The following is a 15476-nucleotide window of genomic DNA, read 5'->3' as shown; positions in this document are numbered from 1 at the left end:
CTCAACAAGACTTCATCAAGGAAGATCATGTCTGAAAAGTTTTTAGAATTCTTTGAGCAGGTAACGAGCAAGTTAGACAAAAGAGATCCATTGAATGTGATCTATTTGGATTTCCAAAAGGCCTTTGACAAGGTGCTGCACAGGAGGCTGCTAAATAAGCTAAGAGCCCATAGTGTTTGGGTCAAGGTGCGGGTGTGGTTAGAAGATTGGCTGACTGGCAGAAAGCAGAGAGTGGGAATAAAAGAAACTTTTTCAGGATGGCCGCCAATGTCTAGTGGAGTTCCACAGGGGTCAGAATTTGGACCAGAATTATTCATATTATATATTGAAGATCTGGAGGAAGGAACTGAGGAGATGCCATAAAGACAGGTGGAGGGACAAGTAGTGCTGAGGAGCTGGGGTGGGGGGGGGCTGCCACAGTAATAACCTGGTCAGGCTAGGAGAGTGGGCAAAGAAGTGGCAGAGTGGAAAACTGTGAGACGATGCACTTCGGTAGGAAAAATAGAGGCATAGACTATTTTCTAAATGGGAAAGGCTTCAGACATCTGAAGCACAAAAAGACCTACTTCAGGATTCTCTCCAGGTTAGCTTGCAGGTTCAATGGCAGTTAGGAAGGTAATGCAATGTAATGTCTTTTTGAGATGGCTACAACACGAGCTGAGATATACTGCTCAGGCTGTGTAGCTTCAGTCAGGCCACATTTGGAATATTGAAAGCAGTTTTGGGTCCTGTATCTAAGGATGAATGTGCAGGCCTTGTTGAGGGTCGGGAGGAAGGATGATCCTGGGATGAGGAGCAGTTGAGGACTCTGGGTCTGTATTTGAAGTTTAGAAGGATGGGGGATGCAATCTAATCAAAACTTACAGAATACTGAGAGGCCTGGACTCTATGTTTCCACAAGTAGGAGAGACTAGGGCCTGAGTGCACAACTTCAGAGTGAAGGGATGACCCTTTAGAACTGAGATGAGGAGGAATTTCTTCAGTCGGAGAGTGGTGACTCTGTGACAAGGCTGTGGAGGCCATCATTGAGAGTAATTAAGACAGGGATGGATAGATTCTTGATTAATAGCAGAATCAAAGATTTCAGGGAAAACAGGAGAATGTAGTTGAAACATTTCACCATAATCAAACAACAGAGCAGACTCGATGGGCTGAATGGTCTAATTCCATTCCTCTGTTTTATTGCCTTACTACAGGCCTTTGGGCAGAGTTGCGAACAGCTGAAGGGATTTGCTATGTCCTACAGCCTTTGGGAACTACACCCTATATATCTGGCATCACAATGGTATACTGAAGTTCATATAACCTAGTAATCATTTGATAGAATGCCAGGATAGCTTTTTGGTGTGACAGCAACAGACTGATGGTGGTGTTCACCACTGGCATTGCTTCTACAAAGTAGCAACGTGAAACAGCTAGCTTTTCCTGTTTCTTAAACTTCTTCAGGTGCTTTATTCTGAGGTAGACTAGCACTTGTTAAACCAAAGGTAAAACCTGGTTCATGAGTTTGTTTGTTATACAGCGCAAAATGAGCTAATCATGATAGTCATTTCCGACTTGGTGGTCAATATTTTATCTCAAAGTATAAAGAGGTTGTTTACGCATTAGTTTAATATTTTTTGAATTGAATGATTATGGTCACTTGTGTTTTACATTGAATAATACAGCAAAATGATTCAACTATCAGAGTCGAAAAGTGTGGCGCTGGAAAAGCGCAGCAGATCAGGCAGCATCTGAGGAGTAGGGGAGTTGATGTTTTGGGCATAACCCTTCATCAGAATGTGGGGAGGGGAGAAGGCTGAGAGATAAAGGGGGGGAGGAGAGATGAGGAAACTGGTGAAGTCAACATTGATACTGTGTGGTTGGATGGTCCCAAATCGGAAGATGAGGCGTTCTTCGTCTGGGTGTCGGGTGGCTAGGATTTAATGGTGGAGATGGCCCAGGACTTTCATGTCCTTGGCTGAGTAGGAGGAGGAGTTGAAGTAATTGGCCACAGGACAGTAGGGTTTTTTGGTGTCAGTGTGTGTCCCAGAGATGTTCTCTGAAATGTTCTGCAAGTTGGCGTCCTGTCTCCCCAGTGTAGAGGAGACCACATCGAAAACAATAGAATCAGTAGATGAGATGTTTGGATTTGCAGGAAAATCTCTGCCAGATGTGGAAGGATCCTTTGGGGCCTTGGATGGAGGTGACAGGGGAGCTGTGGGTGCAGGTTTTACACCTCTTGCGGTGGCAGGAAAAGGTGCTGGAAGTGGAGGTTGAACCTAACGAGGGAGTCGTGGAGGGAATGGTCTCTGCAGAACATAGATTGGGTGGGGAAGGAAATATATCTCTGGTGGTGGGTTTGATTGTAGGTGGCAAAAATGGTGGAAGATGGTGCGTTGTGTCTGGAAATTGGTAGGGTGGAAGTTGAGAACTATCTGAGCTGGCTTACCAGTGACACCTATGCCGCCACCCGTCCTTTGCCGCCTGTGCCGGACCCACTAACATAAGCGTTGCCACTCTTTAGGTGCCTTCTCTCCTCTACGTTCCAGGCTGAACCCACACTTGCCCCGAAACCAGGAGGCCCAGGTTCCTCCGCTGCTGCCACCTCACCAATAACCAGGGCATCCTGCTCCAGGCTTATCACAACCTAGAGTCCCTGGCTGTGCTGCTGCCTCGATGAAGCCAATTGTTCCCACTCCAGGCGTACCAAGGTGCTGCTGCTGCAGTGGCCAACTTGCCAATGCCAACAGTCCCCACCATGGGTCCCTGGCTTCACCACGACCGGAATCCCACTCTGACCACCCTCCAGGATGTCGACTTGCTGGTGCCACAATCTTGAAGAGTCCGCTGCCGCCTCAGGTTGTTGGAGGAGGTTAGCCGTCACTGTGACTGGCCCCGAACACTGGGAGGATGTCCGTCCTGCTACTGCCGCCTCCCAGTTGCTGGGAGGAGCAGTGTCTGCTGCCGCCACCTCTGACCGCCAGGAGGCTGCTGCCACTCCACACATGGCCCACTCTCATAGCTATACCAATACTGTTGACTAACTTGCTAAAGAAAGGAAAGACATAAGGAAAAAAATACAAGAAAAGAACAGAAATAAAAAGAATTAAAAACCAAGAAAGTAGATGGGAGCGATGAGTCCCAGGCAAGAACACGCACGCAGTCCTTCAACTCTTCCACCAGCTGGGAGCCATTTTGTGAATTATCTTGATGAGTGCAGGATAGAAAATTTGACAGAATACATTTTTAACCTCAGTCCTATCTGCTTTTCAACTCTCTACAGAAGTTTCTGAAGGTTGAAGTCCACTCTGGAGGCTTCAAGTCATCTGGGTTGACCTTTTGTGTAGTATAGAGAAAGCTCTGCCTTATCCTGATGCATCAGAGGGGGATTGATTTAATTGTTTTCACAACTTTATATAGTATGTGCTATCCCCCCCATAAGCGTGGGGGATACATTCCAAGAGGTACCGCGGAAGCCATAAACTGCGGATAGTCGTGAAGCCATTGATTTAAATGGGAAATTTATCTTCCCGGCAGCCCCCTGGTCCCTGGTTCTGGAATGTTCCCTGTTATATGTTCAGCCCACAGTAAACCGCGGGTAACTGAAGCAGCGGAGACCAGACCTGCAGGTACAGTGGTTGGCCTGTATGTGAAAAAATTGTTTATGTAGGTCGAAGAAATAAAACAGTGAAAATGTGATTCTACTAGACTTTCCATACCTAGTATTTATGTTCGGAGTCTTTTTTAATCTACAGGGATTAATTTTTGTTAACTTTGTAGCAATTTTAATTTGTTTATCATCAGGAAATATTTATTTTGAACCCTTGTGTTTGTGTCCTTTGTTTCAGCTCTGGAACAGTTTGGAGATACTATACTTTTCACGACAGATGATGAGATTCTGGATGCAATGTCCCAGTACGATGAGACATTCACAGCTAATATTGACTATACTCAGCCGCTCACATTTGAGGAAGAGCTCAATAGACCTAGTACTGCAGATGGTGAAGGAGAGGAGAGGCCATTCACACAGGCTGGCTTTAGAACAGAGGGTGAACAGGTAAGTCTATAGGTGCTGCCTTCAGCGCCCTAAATACTGTCAATTCCAGAAAAACACTCTGGTTTTAATACCACAAAACAGGCCTGTTTGAAAAAGTGAAGGCCTTTGGATTAAAGTGGCAGTAACTGCATGGATGCAAAGTTCTGCGTGCCTTAGAAATGTGGTGTTTGTCTGGCCAGAGAAAAGTATGTTGTTGTATCCTCCAGCGATGGTGATGGGAGTTCTCTTTTTTTCGGTGTATATATAACAGGCCCTTTGGCCCAACAAGTTCACACTGACCCTGCGAAGAGTAACCCACCCAGACCCATTTCCCTACCCTATTATCCTATATTTATCCCTGACTAATGCACCTAACCTACACATCCCTGAACACTAGGGGTAGTTTAGTATGGCCAATTCACCTAAACTATTAATGAGCAGGACTTACATAAGATGCAGATGACATGGAGCAGCACAGTGTCTCAGTGGTTAGCACTGCTGCCTCGCAGCACCAGGGTCCCAAATTCGGTTCCAGCCTCAGGAAACTGTCTGTATGGAGTTTGCACATTCTCCCCGTGTCTGCGTGGGTTTCCTCTGGGTGCTCTGGTTTCCTCCCACAGTCCAAAGATGTGCAGGTCAGGTGAATTGGCCATGCTAAATTGCCCATAGTGTTAGGTGCATTAGTCAGAGGGAAATGGGTCTTGGGTGGGTTACGCTTCGGGAGGTCGGTGTGGACTTGTTGGGCCGAACGGCCTGTTTCCATATTGTAGGGAATCTAATCTAATCTAATACAACTTGTAAATATTATGCATAGACAGAAGGATGGTAAGCATCTTCAGGAGGGCATAGATAGACTGGCAAAACAGGGGAGACGTGCACTGGATGAAAATTAATGCAGGCAGGTGTCATGATTAATTTTGATGGAAGAATGAGAAGTTGGAGTGTAAACTAAAAAGAATAATTATCAAGGGCTGGAGAAACAAGCCTGGGGAATATACAAAGTTAAAAATCACACAACACCAGGTTATAGTCCAACAGGTTTAATTGGAAGCACACTAGCTTTCGGAGCGACGTTCCTTCATCAGGTGGTAGTGGCCAAGTCCAACACCGGCATCTCCAAATCTTGGGAATGTACACATTGACAGTTGCAGAGGACTTTGAGAAGGCTATTTGAAAAGTAAAGGATGCTTGGCTTTACAAGTAGATTCTTGATTCAATTTTTTAAATTGAATTCAAGCTTCACCATCTGCCAAGGTGGGTTTCAAACACAGGTCCCCAGAATATTTTTGGGTTAATCGTCGAGGATAATATCACTAGGCCATTGCTGAGCCTGGCAGAAGGAGTTCAGTGATGGAGCAGACAGGTTATCCAGCTTGGGACTTGAGAGGGGTGGGGACACCTTCCTCAAATGTCCCTTTTCCACACCAAGCCTCCTGCACAAGGTCAACTCCTTTCCTCTGTGAATCCTCCCCACTAATAAGCCCAATCCCTCTCTTGTTTCTCACTGGCACACTTGCCCTGTTTGCCATGAGACTAGCTGCAATTACCTGGGTTCTGGACTCTGAGACTTCGAATCCAGATACTGAGTATAGTCCCAGTCTTGGCCACTGCTGCTAATGGGGATAGCAGGTGCTGGATGTCAGTTGGCTGGCAGCTCTGAGGTGGGCCTTTCTCCTGAGTGAGGGTGAAATCCCAATTCCAGCAAATAAACATTCATTAAATGATTGTGGGGCAGTGGTGATTAAGGATGCACTGTCAGAGTGGTTTGTAGCACTGGCAAAATCCTGTTCATAGAGTATAAAAACAAAAGATTTATGTTAATATATTTATAATAAAATGAATTGGTTAGGACCAGTTTAAATTGTGCTCAATTCTGGGAAGCACACTTGAGGAAAGTCTTCCATAAGGTGTAGAGGTGATTAACTAGATAGGCATCATCAAGGGATGAAAGCTTGAAAATGGGTGACAAGACGAGATAAACTGTCTACTCCTTAGTCCTGGGCAATATTTCTTCTGCAGCCAAAATCATTAAAGCAGATTGTGTTGTCATTATCACATTGTTGCTTGTAGGAGTTTTCTTTGTACACATTGGCTGCTGCATTTCCTACATTACAGTTTTAATAACCAGGTAATCTGTTTCAGTGATATCCTTTCTCTTTCTGTTTTTCTCCAATTCCATCTTGTGTTTCTTGAAAGGAGTAATAGCAGCAGATTTGGGCACTCATATCCTCTGATAGGCAAAAGAAACACTTAGTATTGGTCCTGAGGAATTGGGTTCCAGAGTTGAAAAGTAGGTTTCAGGCAAGGGGCTGGAGGTTGAGATGGATTTCATCTTAGAACCCTGCTGTTGTGATAAATTTACAGCCACAGGCATTAACAATCATTGTGGACGAATTTGCTTGTGTGTAGCTAATAGTATTACACCAGCAATACCATACCCATGTTGCAACATCAAAACAAAATAGAATACTGAGAGATAGAAAATAGAGAGAGACTCTTACGTCGTCATGCTCCCTTTCTAGCACAGATATAGCCAATAGATATGTAATATGACTGTGTCCTCTAAACGTCTTCTGTATCAAGTATTGATGATGTATTGTAGGAAGTGTAAGTAAGGCAGCTATAAATTAATTAATTCACATTTAAGTTCATCACTTAAAGGGGATGCTACTAATGGAATGTTGCCACTCAGTTCGAGTCTGGGTGATAAAAACTCATGCCAATTGTAGCTCACAAATATCTTTTTAGAAGATTGTTCAGCATGTTTAATGTAGTATCACAGTAGGAGAAAGCCTAAGTTATGATTGATTATTGAAAGCATATTGGGTTTACTAAGAAGTCACTTGAAGCAATATTGCAGGGAAATGGCCAATGCATTGATGGTGATATAATCAGCAGATTTAATAATCACAGCATGGCCAGACAGGATGGTCAACATAACAATATTCCAATTTTTTAATACAAAAAGCATGTTTTTTTTTAAATACTTGATGTATCGGGGTAAACATCATCATAATTTGTATCTTAGCTTAATCTGTTAGTAAAATATCACTGTTGCAAATAAAACAATCTAATGGAAATGTAGCTAATAATGGTGATGTTAGAAGTGGCCTCAAACAATCACAAATGTAATATAACCATTTAAAATAACAGTATGTCATCTCTTAACTACTTAAAGTCTGTATTTGCAGGTGCAAGAACAAACTCCATTCCTGTTGGGTGGAACAGCCAGTCAGATGCGAGCAGAGTATACTGGGAAATGTAAGTGTATGTAGACAGAGCAAAGTTGCATCAAGGTTAACTTTGAAGTTGATTCATGGTCTTCAAGAGTTCTAATGAATCTTAATAAAATTTCATTGTATTTTGGTTGGTGTGGTCACTTGACAAGCTGCCGCGAATCCAGAATTGTCAGTCTGAAATTTCATTTTATCAGGACATCCTCCTTTAGTATTTCCCATTTTGCTTCCAGGAATGACTGACAATTTTGACACACTGGAGTTTCAGATTATCTGACTTTAACTCATCGCGGCTTTAAAATGTTGTGTTGAACTTACATGAGATTGTGTGTACATCTTCTTGTTTACAAACTATGTATGTTTGTATAATTGAACATTAACATTTTGTCATATAGACTTAAAGTTTCTCTCCTTGCATTCCAGGTGTACAGCTAAATTTCACTTTGACTTGGGGAGACTCTCACTACCTTGGGTTGACTGGACTGGAAGTTGTTGGCAAAGATGGTCAGGCACTACCTGTCACAATGGATGATATTGAAGCTTCACCAAGAGATCTAAATGAATTGCCAGAGTATAATGAAGACAGTAGGACATTAGACAAGTATATCTTATTCATTAACTCAGCAATAAAAACAATTCAATGATTAGATTATTATTTAAAGTATCTGCTCATGTCTTCAAAAATCATATACACATGCCAAAACCTAAACATGTTTCACCTCTGATCATTGCCATCTCTTTGAAGTGGTCCAGATATCTAAGTTTCATTTTAGTTTCTTTTTCAGGCATACTTGTTGATTTGTCCTTTTTGAGGTTTGTTGATCTTAGAAAATAGTGTTCCCTGTATCTTTGCATCTTAAGTAGACATCTTGCAGCAGGTCCCACTCCAGGGCTTGAAGCACAAAGTTGAGGTTGACACTCCAGTGTAGTCCTGAGGGAGTGCTGCCACTGTCCAAAGTTCCATCTGCCTGCGTGGGTGGATGTGAAAGAACCCACGGCAATATTACAAAGAAGAACAGGGAGTTATTTCCAGCAAGCTGGCCAATATTTAGCTCTGAATTAAAACAAAACTGATTATCTGGTCATTATTGCACTGCTGTTTGTGGGAGCTTGGTATATCCACTTAACTGATGTGTTTTGTACATTACAATAGTGACTGCACTTCAAACATACTTATTTGGCTTTAGAATACTTTGAAATGTCCAATGGTCATAAGAAGTGCTATACTGAGAAAACAAAATTGCAGTTAGCTAAAATTTGTTTCTGTCCATATCTTCCGGTGGCAATTAGTGAGACCTGCTATTTAAACTTGTGTGGTTAAGGTGAATCCATAATATGCATTTAAGGAATCAGAAAGGCAGATTAACAAAAGCACATCATAGCAACTATTAAATCAACGGTTTTGAATATATAGCAAATTAATCAACATGAGAAAAAATTGTTTTCAATAGCAGTGTTTTCAGTAGTTGATATTGTATGGGAGAGAGAAGACCAAAGCTCCAATCTGTTTATGAATGAGTGTGACGAGTGATAAATGGTATTATAAAATTCCAACATTTTTAAAAGCCAGAAAAGCCTACCGCTTGTGATGAAAAATAGCAACCACTAGGAGTCCGAGATTCAGTGAGCCTCAACTTCCTCAACTCTGATAAAGTTTAGCGCATTAGTGCAAGAGACAAGTCTGATGGTTTTGTCTGTTCTTGAATCTTGAATGCTAAGTTAATGCTCTATTTAATCAGAAAGGTTAATTTAGAAAAGTCCATGTGACATGAGCAGGTATCTTAATTTGCTCGGGCATTGGTAATGGGTGGTAGTCACATCCTAGGTGTAGTACCAAAGGAAATGTGTACTATAGCTATCGAGGAGAAAGTGAGGATTGCAGATGCTGGAGATCAGAGTCAAAAAGTGTGGCGCTAGAAAAGCACAGCAGATCAGGCAGCATCATAGGAGCAGCTACTTTCATCCTTATCCCAGATCCAACCCTCCAACTCAGCACCACTCTGTTGAACTGTCCTACCTGTCCATCTTCCTTTCCACCTATCTGTTCCACCTTCCGGTCCAACCTATCACCATCACCCCTCACCTTCATCTACCTACCGCCTTCCTAGCTACCTTCCCCCAGCCCCATCCTTCTCCTATTTATATCTTGGACCTCCCCTCCATATTCCTGATGAAGAGCTCATGCCCGATACATTGACTCTGCTGCTCCTCGTATGCTGCCTGACTTGCTGTGTTTTTCCAGCACCACACTTTTTGACCACAGCGACCTGTTACATCTAGCCAAGTTGTTACAGTATCTGCTTGGCTGGAAGGTTACCAGCTACATTAACCTAATCCCTAATGCGAGGTTAGCCCTATCCCAATTAAAACCAAAAGAACTGCAGATGCTGTAAATCAGAAACAAAAACAGAACTTGCTGGAAAAGCTCAGCAAGTCTGGCAGCATCTATGGAGAGAAATCAGAGTTAACATTTCTGAAGAAGGGTCAATTTCTGTTAATTCTATCCCAGCTGATTAAGCCTTTTTCACCATCAAGTTCTTGTTTCCTTCCTTTCCCATCTCTACCTCTGTTCTTTATTATCCTCCTTTTGCAGTCTGTCTCTCGCACATAATCTCATTCAGTTCTCACAGTACATGCCATCCCGTTTGAGTCACTTCCTGCTGTTTTGCTGTCAGCATCTGATTAATTCCTGCTGATTTATTCTCAATCTTTCTTATTATTTCTTCGTACACACCCCCCCCCCCCTCCACTTTCTACCACTCTGTTAATCTCTCTGTTTATGGATGTACCCCCTATTTCTTGATTTCCTCCAACCAGTTTATGTCACCTTGCATGTGTTAACCCTGTACTTTCCTTTCTTTGTCTCTAACTCTGCTCTCTTTCTTCTTCCCCATGTGTCCTTCTCAACCACCTAAAATTAACAAAAACAAATATTCTTTTAAAAAGCTGAAAATGTGTTGCTGGAAAAGCGCAGCAGGTCAGGCAGCATCCAGGGAACAGGAGAATCGACGTTTCGGGCATAAGCCCTTCTTCCTGAAGAGGGGCTTATGCCCGAAACGTCGATTCTCCTGTTCCCTGGATGCTGCCTGACCTGCTGCGCTTTTCCAGCAACACATTTTCAGCTCTGATCTCCAGCATCTGCAGACCTTACTTTCTCCTCATTCTTTTAAAAAACAAAGTAGTAGCAACTTTTATATTTCTCAACCTACTCCAATGCCACCTTGAATCTCCCATCCTTTGTACCCCTTCAGATTCTATTTGCTGTTTTACGATGATTGGGGATAAAATTGAAATGGAAAATGAATCACAATGAAATTGAAGGGAGCGGGGGATTTAAGTGTCCATCGACTGGAAGATCAAGGAGACAGCTTAGATGCAAAATAAAAATTCAACCTAACCACAGCTTTAAAGGACTAATTGATGCTTGGTACTTATTTGTTTAAGGTTAATTGATGGGATTAATATCACTTCAGAGGATGAGCACATGTGGCTGATTCCTTTTACCTATGGAGAGAATCACATCCTCACAATCAATTTCAATAAACAACAGACTGTCATTGGACTTCGCTTCTGGAACTATAACAAGTCACCAGAAGATACATACAGAGGGGTAAGTCTTTGGAATGGGTTTTCAAATGGGATCTGGGAGATCACGAAAGACAGATTTTACTTTAATTTACATGGTTAACAGTGATATAATTCGGCAGTGATAATGTAATTCCCTAGTTATACTTAAATTTAGATAAAGCATATGTTGTCATCACGAGGGATAAACCTTGGTGTTTTATCATAGTTACATATAGTTAGTTTGTTGCCTGTCTTGAAATTATCTCATGCCTACTTAGGGTGTCTTAGAACTCAGGAAAACCCAATAGGTTACTTTTGAAGTTATTTCGTTAAGTAGCCAAATGCAACAACCAACTACAGTATGGCTCCACAACAGCATGTAATGAGTCGAAGCAAAACAGTTTGAAACACTCAGTAAATCATTAGGCAATTTGTCTTGAGAATTCTCTACTTTTCTTTTAATAGTATCGTGGGACTATAGTGGACATCAAAAAAAAAACAAAGTGAACAATATTAATGCCATAACTAAAGTTTTGGAATCAATTTTGTAAATGAGCATTAAAAATATATACACAATACCTTTTTAGCTCTTACTCTGCCCTCAAACGTCCAAACCACATTCATCTTATGAAGAAAAGCTATTGAAATGTAGTGCCATGCCTAGAATTAGTTGGAGGCAGTGATTCTGATCAACAGATAACATAAGGAAGAGTCTCATGTCCATAACTTTGGAAGCTGCTTCCCCCTTTAAGTGTGCAGACCAGGCTTTTTTTTTAATTCTCTCGTTAGATTTGGGCATTGCTGGCTGGCCAGCATTTATTTCCTGTCTCTCGTTGCTCTCAAGATGTTAGTGATGACCTGCCTTCTTGAACCATTGAAGTCCATGTGCCCCAGTACCAAACTCAGGAACTTCCTGAATGAGGAAGATATTGTAACTTTCCTGCCAGGCAAAGCCTATCAGAAAGCGATATCACACCAAAGGGTACCCAAAAGGGTGAGTTTACTTCGGTGGCTCCTGCCTCTAATATTCTGCTCATGGCTGCCAACCCTCTCGTGAATTTGGGATTAGAGAGTGATGGTAAGCTGATATGGCATGGAAATCAGAATCTCCTGAGTTCAATGCTGCCAAGTGCAGAATTGTTTCCCTTATCCTTTGTGGGCGGCACGGTGGCACAGTGGTTAGCACTGCTGCCTCACAGCGCCAGAGACCTGGGTTCAATTCCCGCCTCAGGCGACTGACTGTGTGGAGTTTGCACATTCTCCCCGTGTCTGTGTGGGTTTCCTCTGGGTGCTCCGGTTTCCTCCCACAGTCCAAAGATGTGCGGGTCAGGTGAATTGGCCATGCTAAATTGCCCATAGTGTTAGGTAAGGGGTAAATGTAGGGGTATGGGTGGGTTGCGCTTCGGCAGGTCGGTTGTGGACTTGTTGGGCCGAAGGGCCTGTTTCCACACTGTAAGTAATCTAATCTAATCTATCCTTGTATGCTGTGCTACTCTTGGATAAAATCAGCCCCAGTTTATCATTACATTCTTCAAGATGTAATCTGCAATAAAAATATATAGTGGAATCAAATACAGATCTTTTTCATAAATATAGCACTTTGAACTGCCAAATTACGGTGCTTCCTAAGAGACATGCTGTACTTATATTTCCATGTTATATTATACTCACTGCAATTTTCATAAGAAATTTGGGTGTCAATTTAACTTCAGAAAGTGGAAGGCGAAATCATGTTAAAAGGATGCTCCCAAGTAAAACTGCCTGTCTGAGGGGGTGCTGGTAGAAGAGTTTCTGTGGGATCTTTTGAGCATTTAATTTCACTCAAAAAGCTGAACCAAGTGTTAGTCACATTTTTCATGATACAGTTATTATTACTTTATTTGCTTTCAGTGATGTTCCCTTCTTCCATGATTCAGTTGAAAGTATTAACCATTCTATGTTGTTTGCTTCCTTGTGTGTCTCAGGAAGATTGCCTCTAACTTGCTTTCTTCCAAGAGTGAAAAGCCCAAGTCATCTTGACTTTTCTGATAAGTCGGACTCCTGACAGTAGGGGTAAATTTTGTCTCTTCCCTGCACTGTCTGCTGTGCTTGTTTATTCAAGACTAAAACTGGTCACAATGTTCAAATAATGATCTGACCAGAGCAGTTTGATGACAACTTTCTCCGACTTGTCTTGACTTTTCTAAATCAACATGTGATTAGCTTCTCTGATTGCTGCGCCACAGTCGATTGCCAGTTTGAGTTTACTGACACCAAGGCCTTTTATCTTAGTAAAAAGAGTAGTTAAAAACTAAGTCCTAAAACAGTCGGTCCTTTATAGTCTAAAACGGGAAAATTTATAATGCAGAACAAAGAAATGGCTGACGAACTGAATTCATACTTCTGTCTCCATGAAGGACATGAATAATGTAGTAGAAATGTTGGAGAACGTAAGGTTTAGTGAGAGGCAGGAACTGAAGCAAATATGTTTTAGTAGAGAAATGATGTTGGAGAAATTGATGAGAGTGAAGGCTACTAAATACCCAGAGCCTGCTAATATACATCACAACTTACATAAGGAAATGACCCTAGAAATAGTGGGTGCATTAGTGGTTATCCTTCAAGATTCCTTGGATCCTGGAACAGTTCCTAGAGATTGAAGGGTAGCTAATATAGTCCCACTATTTAAGAAGGGAGTTAGGGACAGTGAGAATGCCATCAATAATGGGCAAGATGCTGGAGTCCATTATCAGCTATTCATAGTAGAGCACTTAGAGAACAGCAGTAGAATAAGATACGACATGGATTTACAAAAAGGCTTTCTGTAAGAAAGCAATGAGTGGTGATTGATGGAAAATATTCAGCCTGGATTCCAGTTACTAGTGGTGTGCCACAAGGATCTGTGTTGGGACCACTGCTGTTGTCATTTTTATAAATGACTTGGACGCAGACATAGGTGGATGGTTTAGTAAGTTTGTAGATGATACTAAAGTCGGTGGAATAGTGGACAGTGTGGAAGAATGTTGCAGGTTGCAGGGTGACTTGGATAAACTGCATAATTGGGCTGAGAGGTGGCAAATGGAGTTCAATGCAGATAAATGTGAGGTGATTCACTTTTGGGAAGAATAACAGAAAGGCAGTATACTGGGTCACTGGAAAGATTCTTGGTAGTGTGGATGTGCAGAGGGATCTTGGTATCCATGTACATGGATCCCTGAAAGTTGCCATCCAGGTTGAGAGTGCTGTTAAGAAAGCATATGGAGGGGATCCAAGATGGCGGCGACCCAGCAAGTCTGAGTCTATAGTGTTCCTCCCAAGACTTGCGCAAAGTGGGCCACTCACCCCCACCACACTCACCAAATCATTTAAAATAGCTGTTTAATTAGTTGCTTAGTATTAAATTAACAATCTAATCTTTAGTAAAAATGACTAAAGGGAAGGGAGCCTGCAGTTCTCAGCAAGCAGGAACCCTTCCCCCATCCTCTCCAGCTGCAGCAGAGGCATCCGCAGCCGCCCGGGAGGACTTACCTAAGTGGCGAGCCTTGTGGAAATCATCTCTAAACTGGATGCGAAGATCGACGCTTTTATTGAAGAATCCCGTAGCCGATGGGACTCACTCTCGGCCGCGCTGCAAAAGCACGACCGAGACATTAAAGAAATCGAGCGCCGAGTCGGAGGGGCGGAGCTAAAGGCCATGACCTCCGAAACTACAGCACAATCGGCCGTGGATCAGGTCCGGACTCTCGAACAGCGAGTCCGGACCTTAGAGAATTATACTGATGACCTCGATAATCGAGGTCGTCGAAAAAATATCCGTTTGCTGGGCCTTCCCGAACGGGAAGAGGAAGGCCAGCTTACAGCGTTTCTCGAGCGGTGGCTGCCACAGCTTTTAAATCTGGAAGCTGGATCAGGCCAGGTAAGGGTAGAATGGGCCTACCGGGTCGCAATACGCGGGCCCGGCTTGAACCTGTTCCGGCTGCAGAGCTATAGGGAGAGGCAGATACTCCTAGAAGCCTCTAGAAATCTTGGAAAAGATTCCCAAGCCATGATCTATAAAGGATCCAAGATCATGTTATTCCAGGACTTTTCCCCAGCTCTGGTCCAAAAGAGGAAGGCATTCGATGAGGCAAAGAAGTGTTTAAGAGACTTAAATATTCAGTACTCCTTACGCTACCCAGCGACACTACGCTTTAACCATGAAGGATCCATATATAACTTCGGATCGCCGGAAAAGGCTAAGGAATTTTTGGACTCTCTTAGATAAATTGCAAGAGATAATGGATGTTGGTTTGCCTTCCCCCCCAATCCGGTTTATATCCCCCCCCTTTTTTTCTTTTTTCTTACCTTACTGTTTAATATTATCTTGGGGGGTGGAGAGAGGGATTTATTTATTTGTTCTCTATTTAACGATTTTCTCCCCCCCTTGGGTTTTTTTTATTATTCTATATATATTATATAAAGAATATATATATAAGCCGGGGGGTTTAGTTAATGTTGGTGGGGGGAGGTGGTTACCTTATTCATTTTACCTCTGTCTCTAGGAGCGGGGTTGTTTTCCCTTGTTATTTTGTATTATTATATTTAATTATTACTTGTTGAGGGTGTAATTTTATAGTTATATATGTTTATACATGGTATTAACATTACCAAATATATCCAGGTGTTGGTATGGGTGG

General features: G+C 42.4%; 1 protein-coding gene across 5 annotated transcripts in view; it reads left to right on the top strand.

The window, feature by feature from the left end:
* The window catches only part of LOC122560502 (katanin-interacting protein), a 137591-nt gene that overhangs the window by 90170 nt on the left and 31945 nt on the right, over window positions 1–15476 (top strand). For all 5 annotated transcript variants that reach the window (XM_043711165.1, XM_043711169.1, XM_043711164.1 and 2 more), the window contains 4 exons: window positions 3831–4039; window positions 7210–7279; window positions 7678–7855; window positions 10699–10864. In XM_043711165.1, the coding sequence (XP_043567100.1) occupies window positions 3831–4039; window positions 7210–7279; window positions 7678–7855; window positions 10699–10864 (623 nt within the window). The remainder of the gene's footprint in view (window positions 1–3830; window positions 4040–7209; window positions 7280–7677; window positions 7856–10698; window positions 10865–15476) is intronic.

The sequence above is a fragment of the Chiloscyllium plagiosum genome, chromosome 21 (assembly GCF_004010195.1).
Source record: "Chiloscyllium plagiosum isolate BGI_BamShark_2017 chromosome 21, ASM401019v2, whole genome shotgun sequence".
Lineage (NCBI taxonomy): Eukaryota > Metazoa > Chordata > Chondrichthyes > Orectolobiformes > Hemiscylliidae > Chiloscyllium > Chiloscyllium plagiosum.
This window is presented reverse-complemented; position numbering and strand designations above follow the sequence as displayed.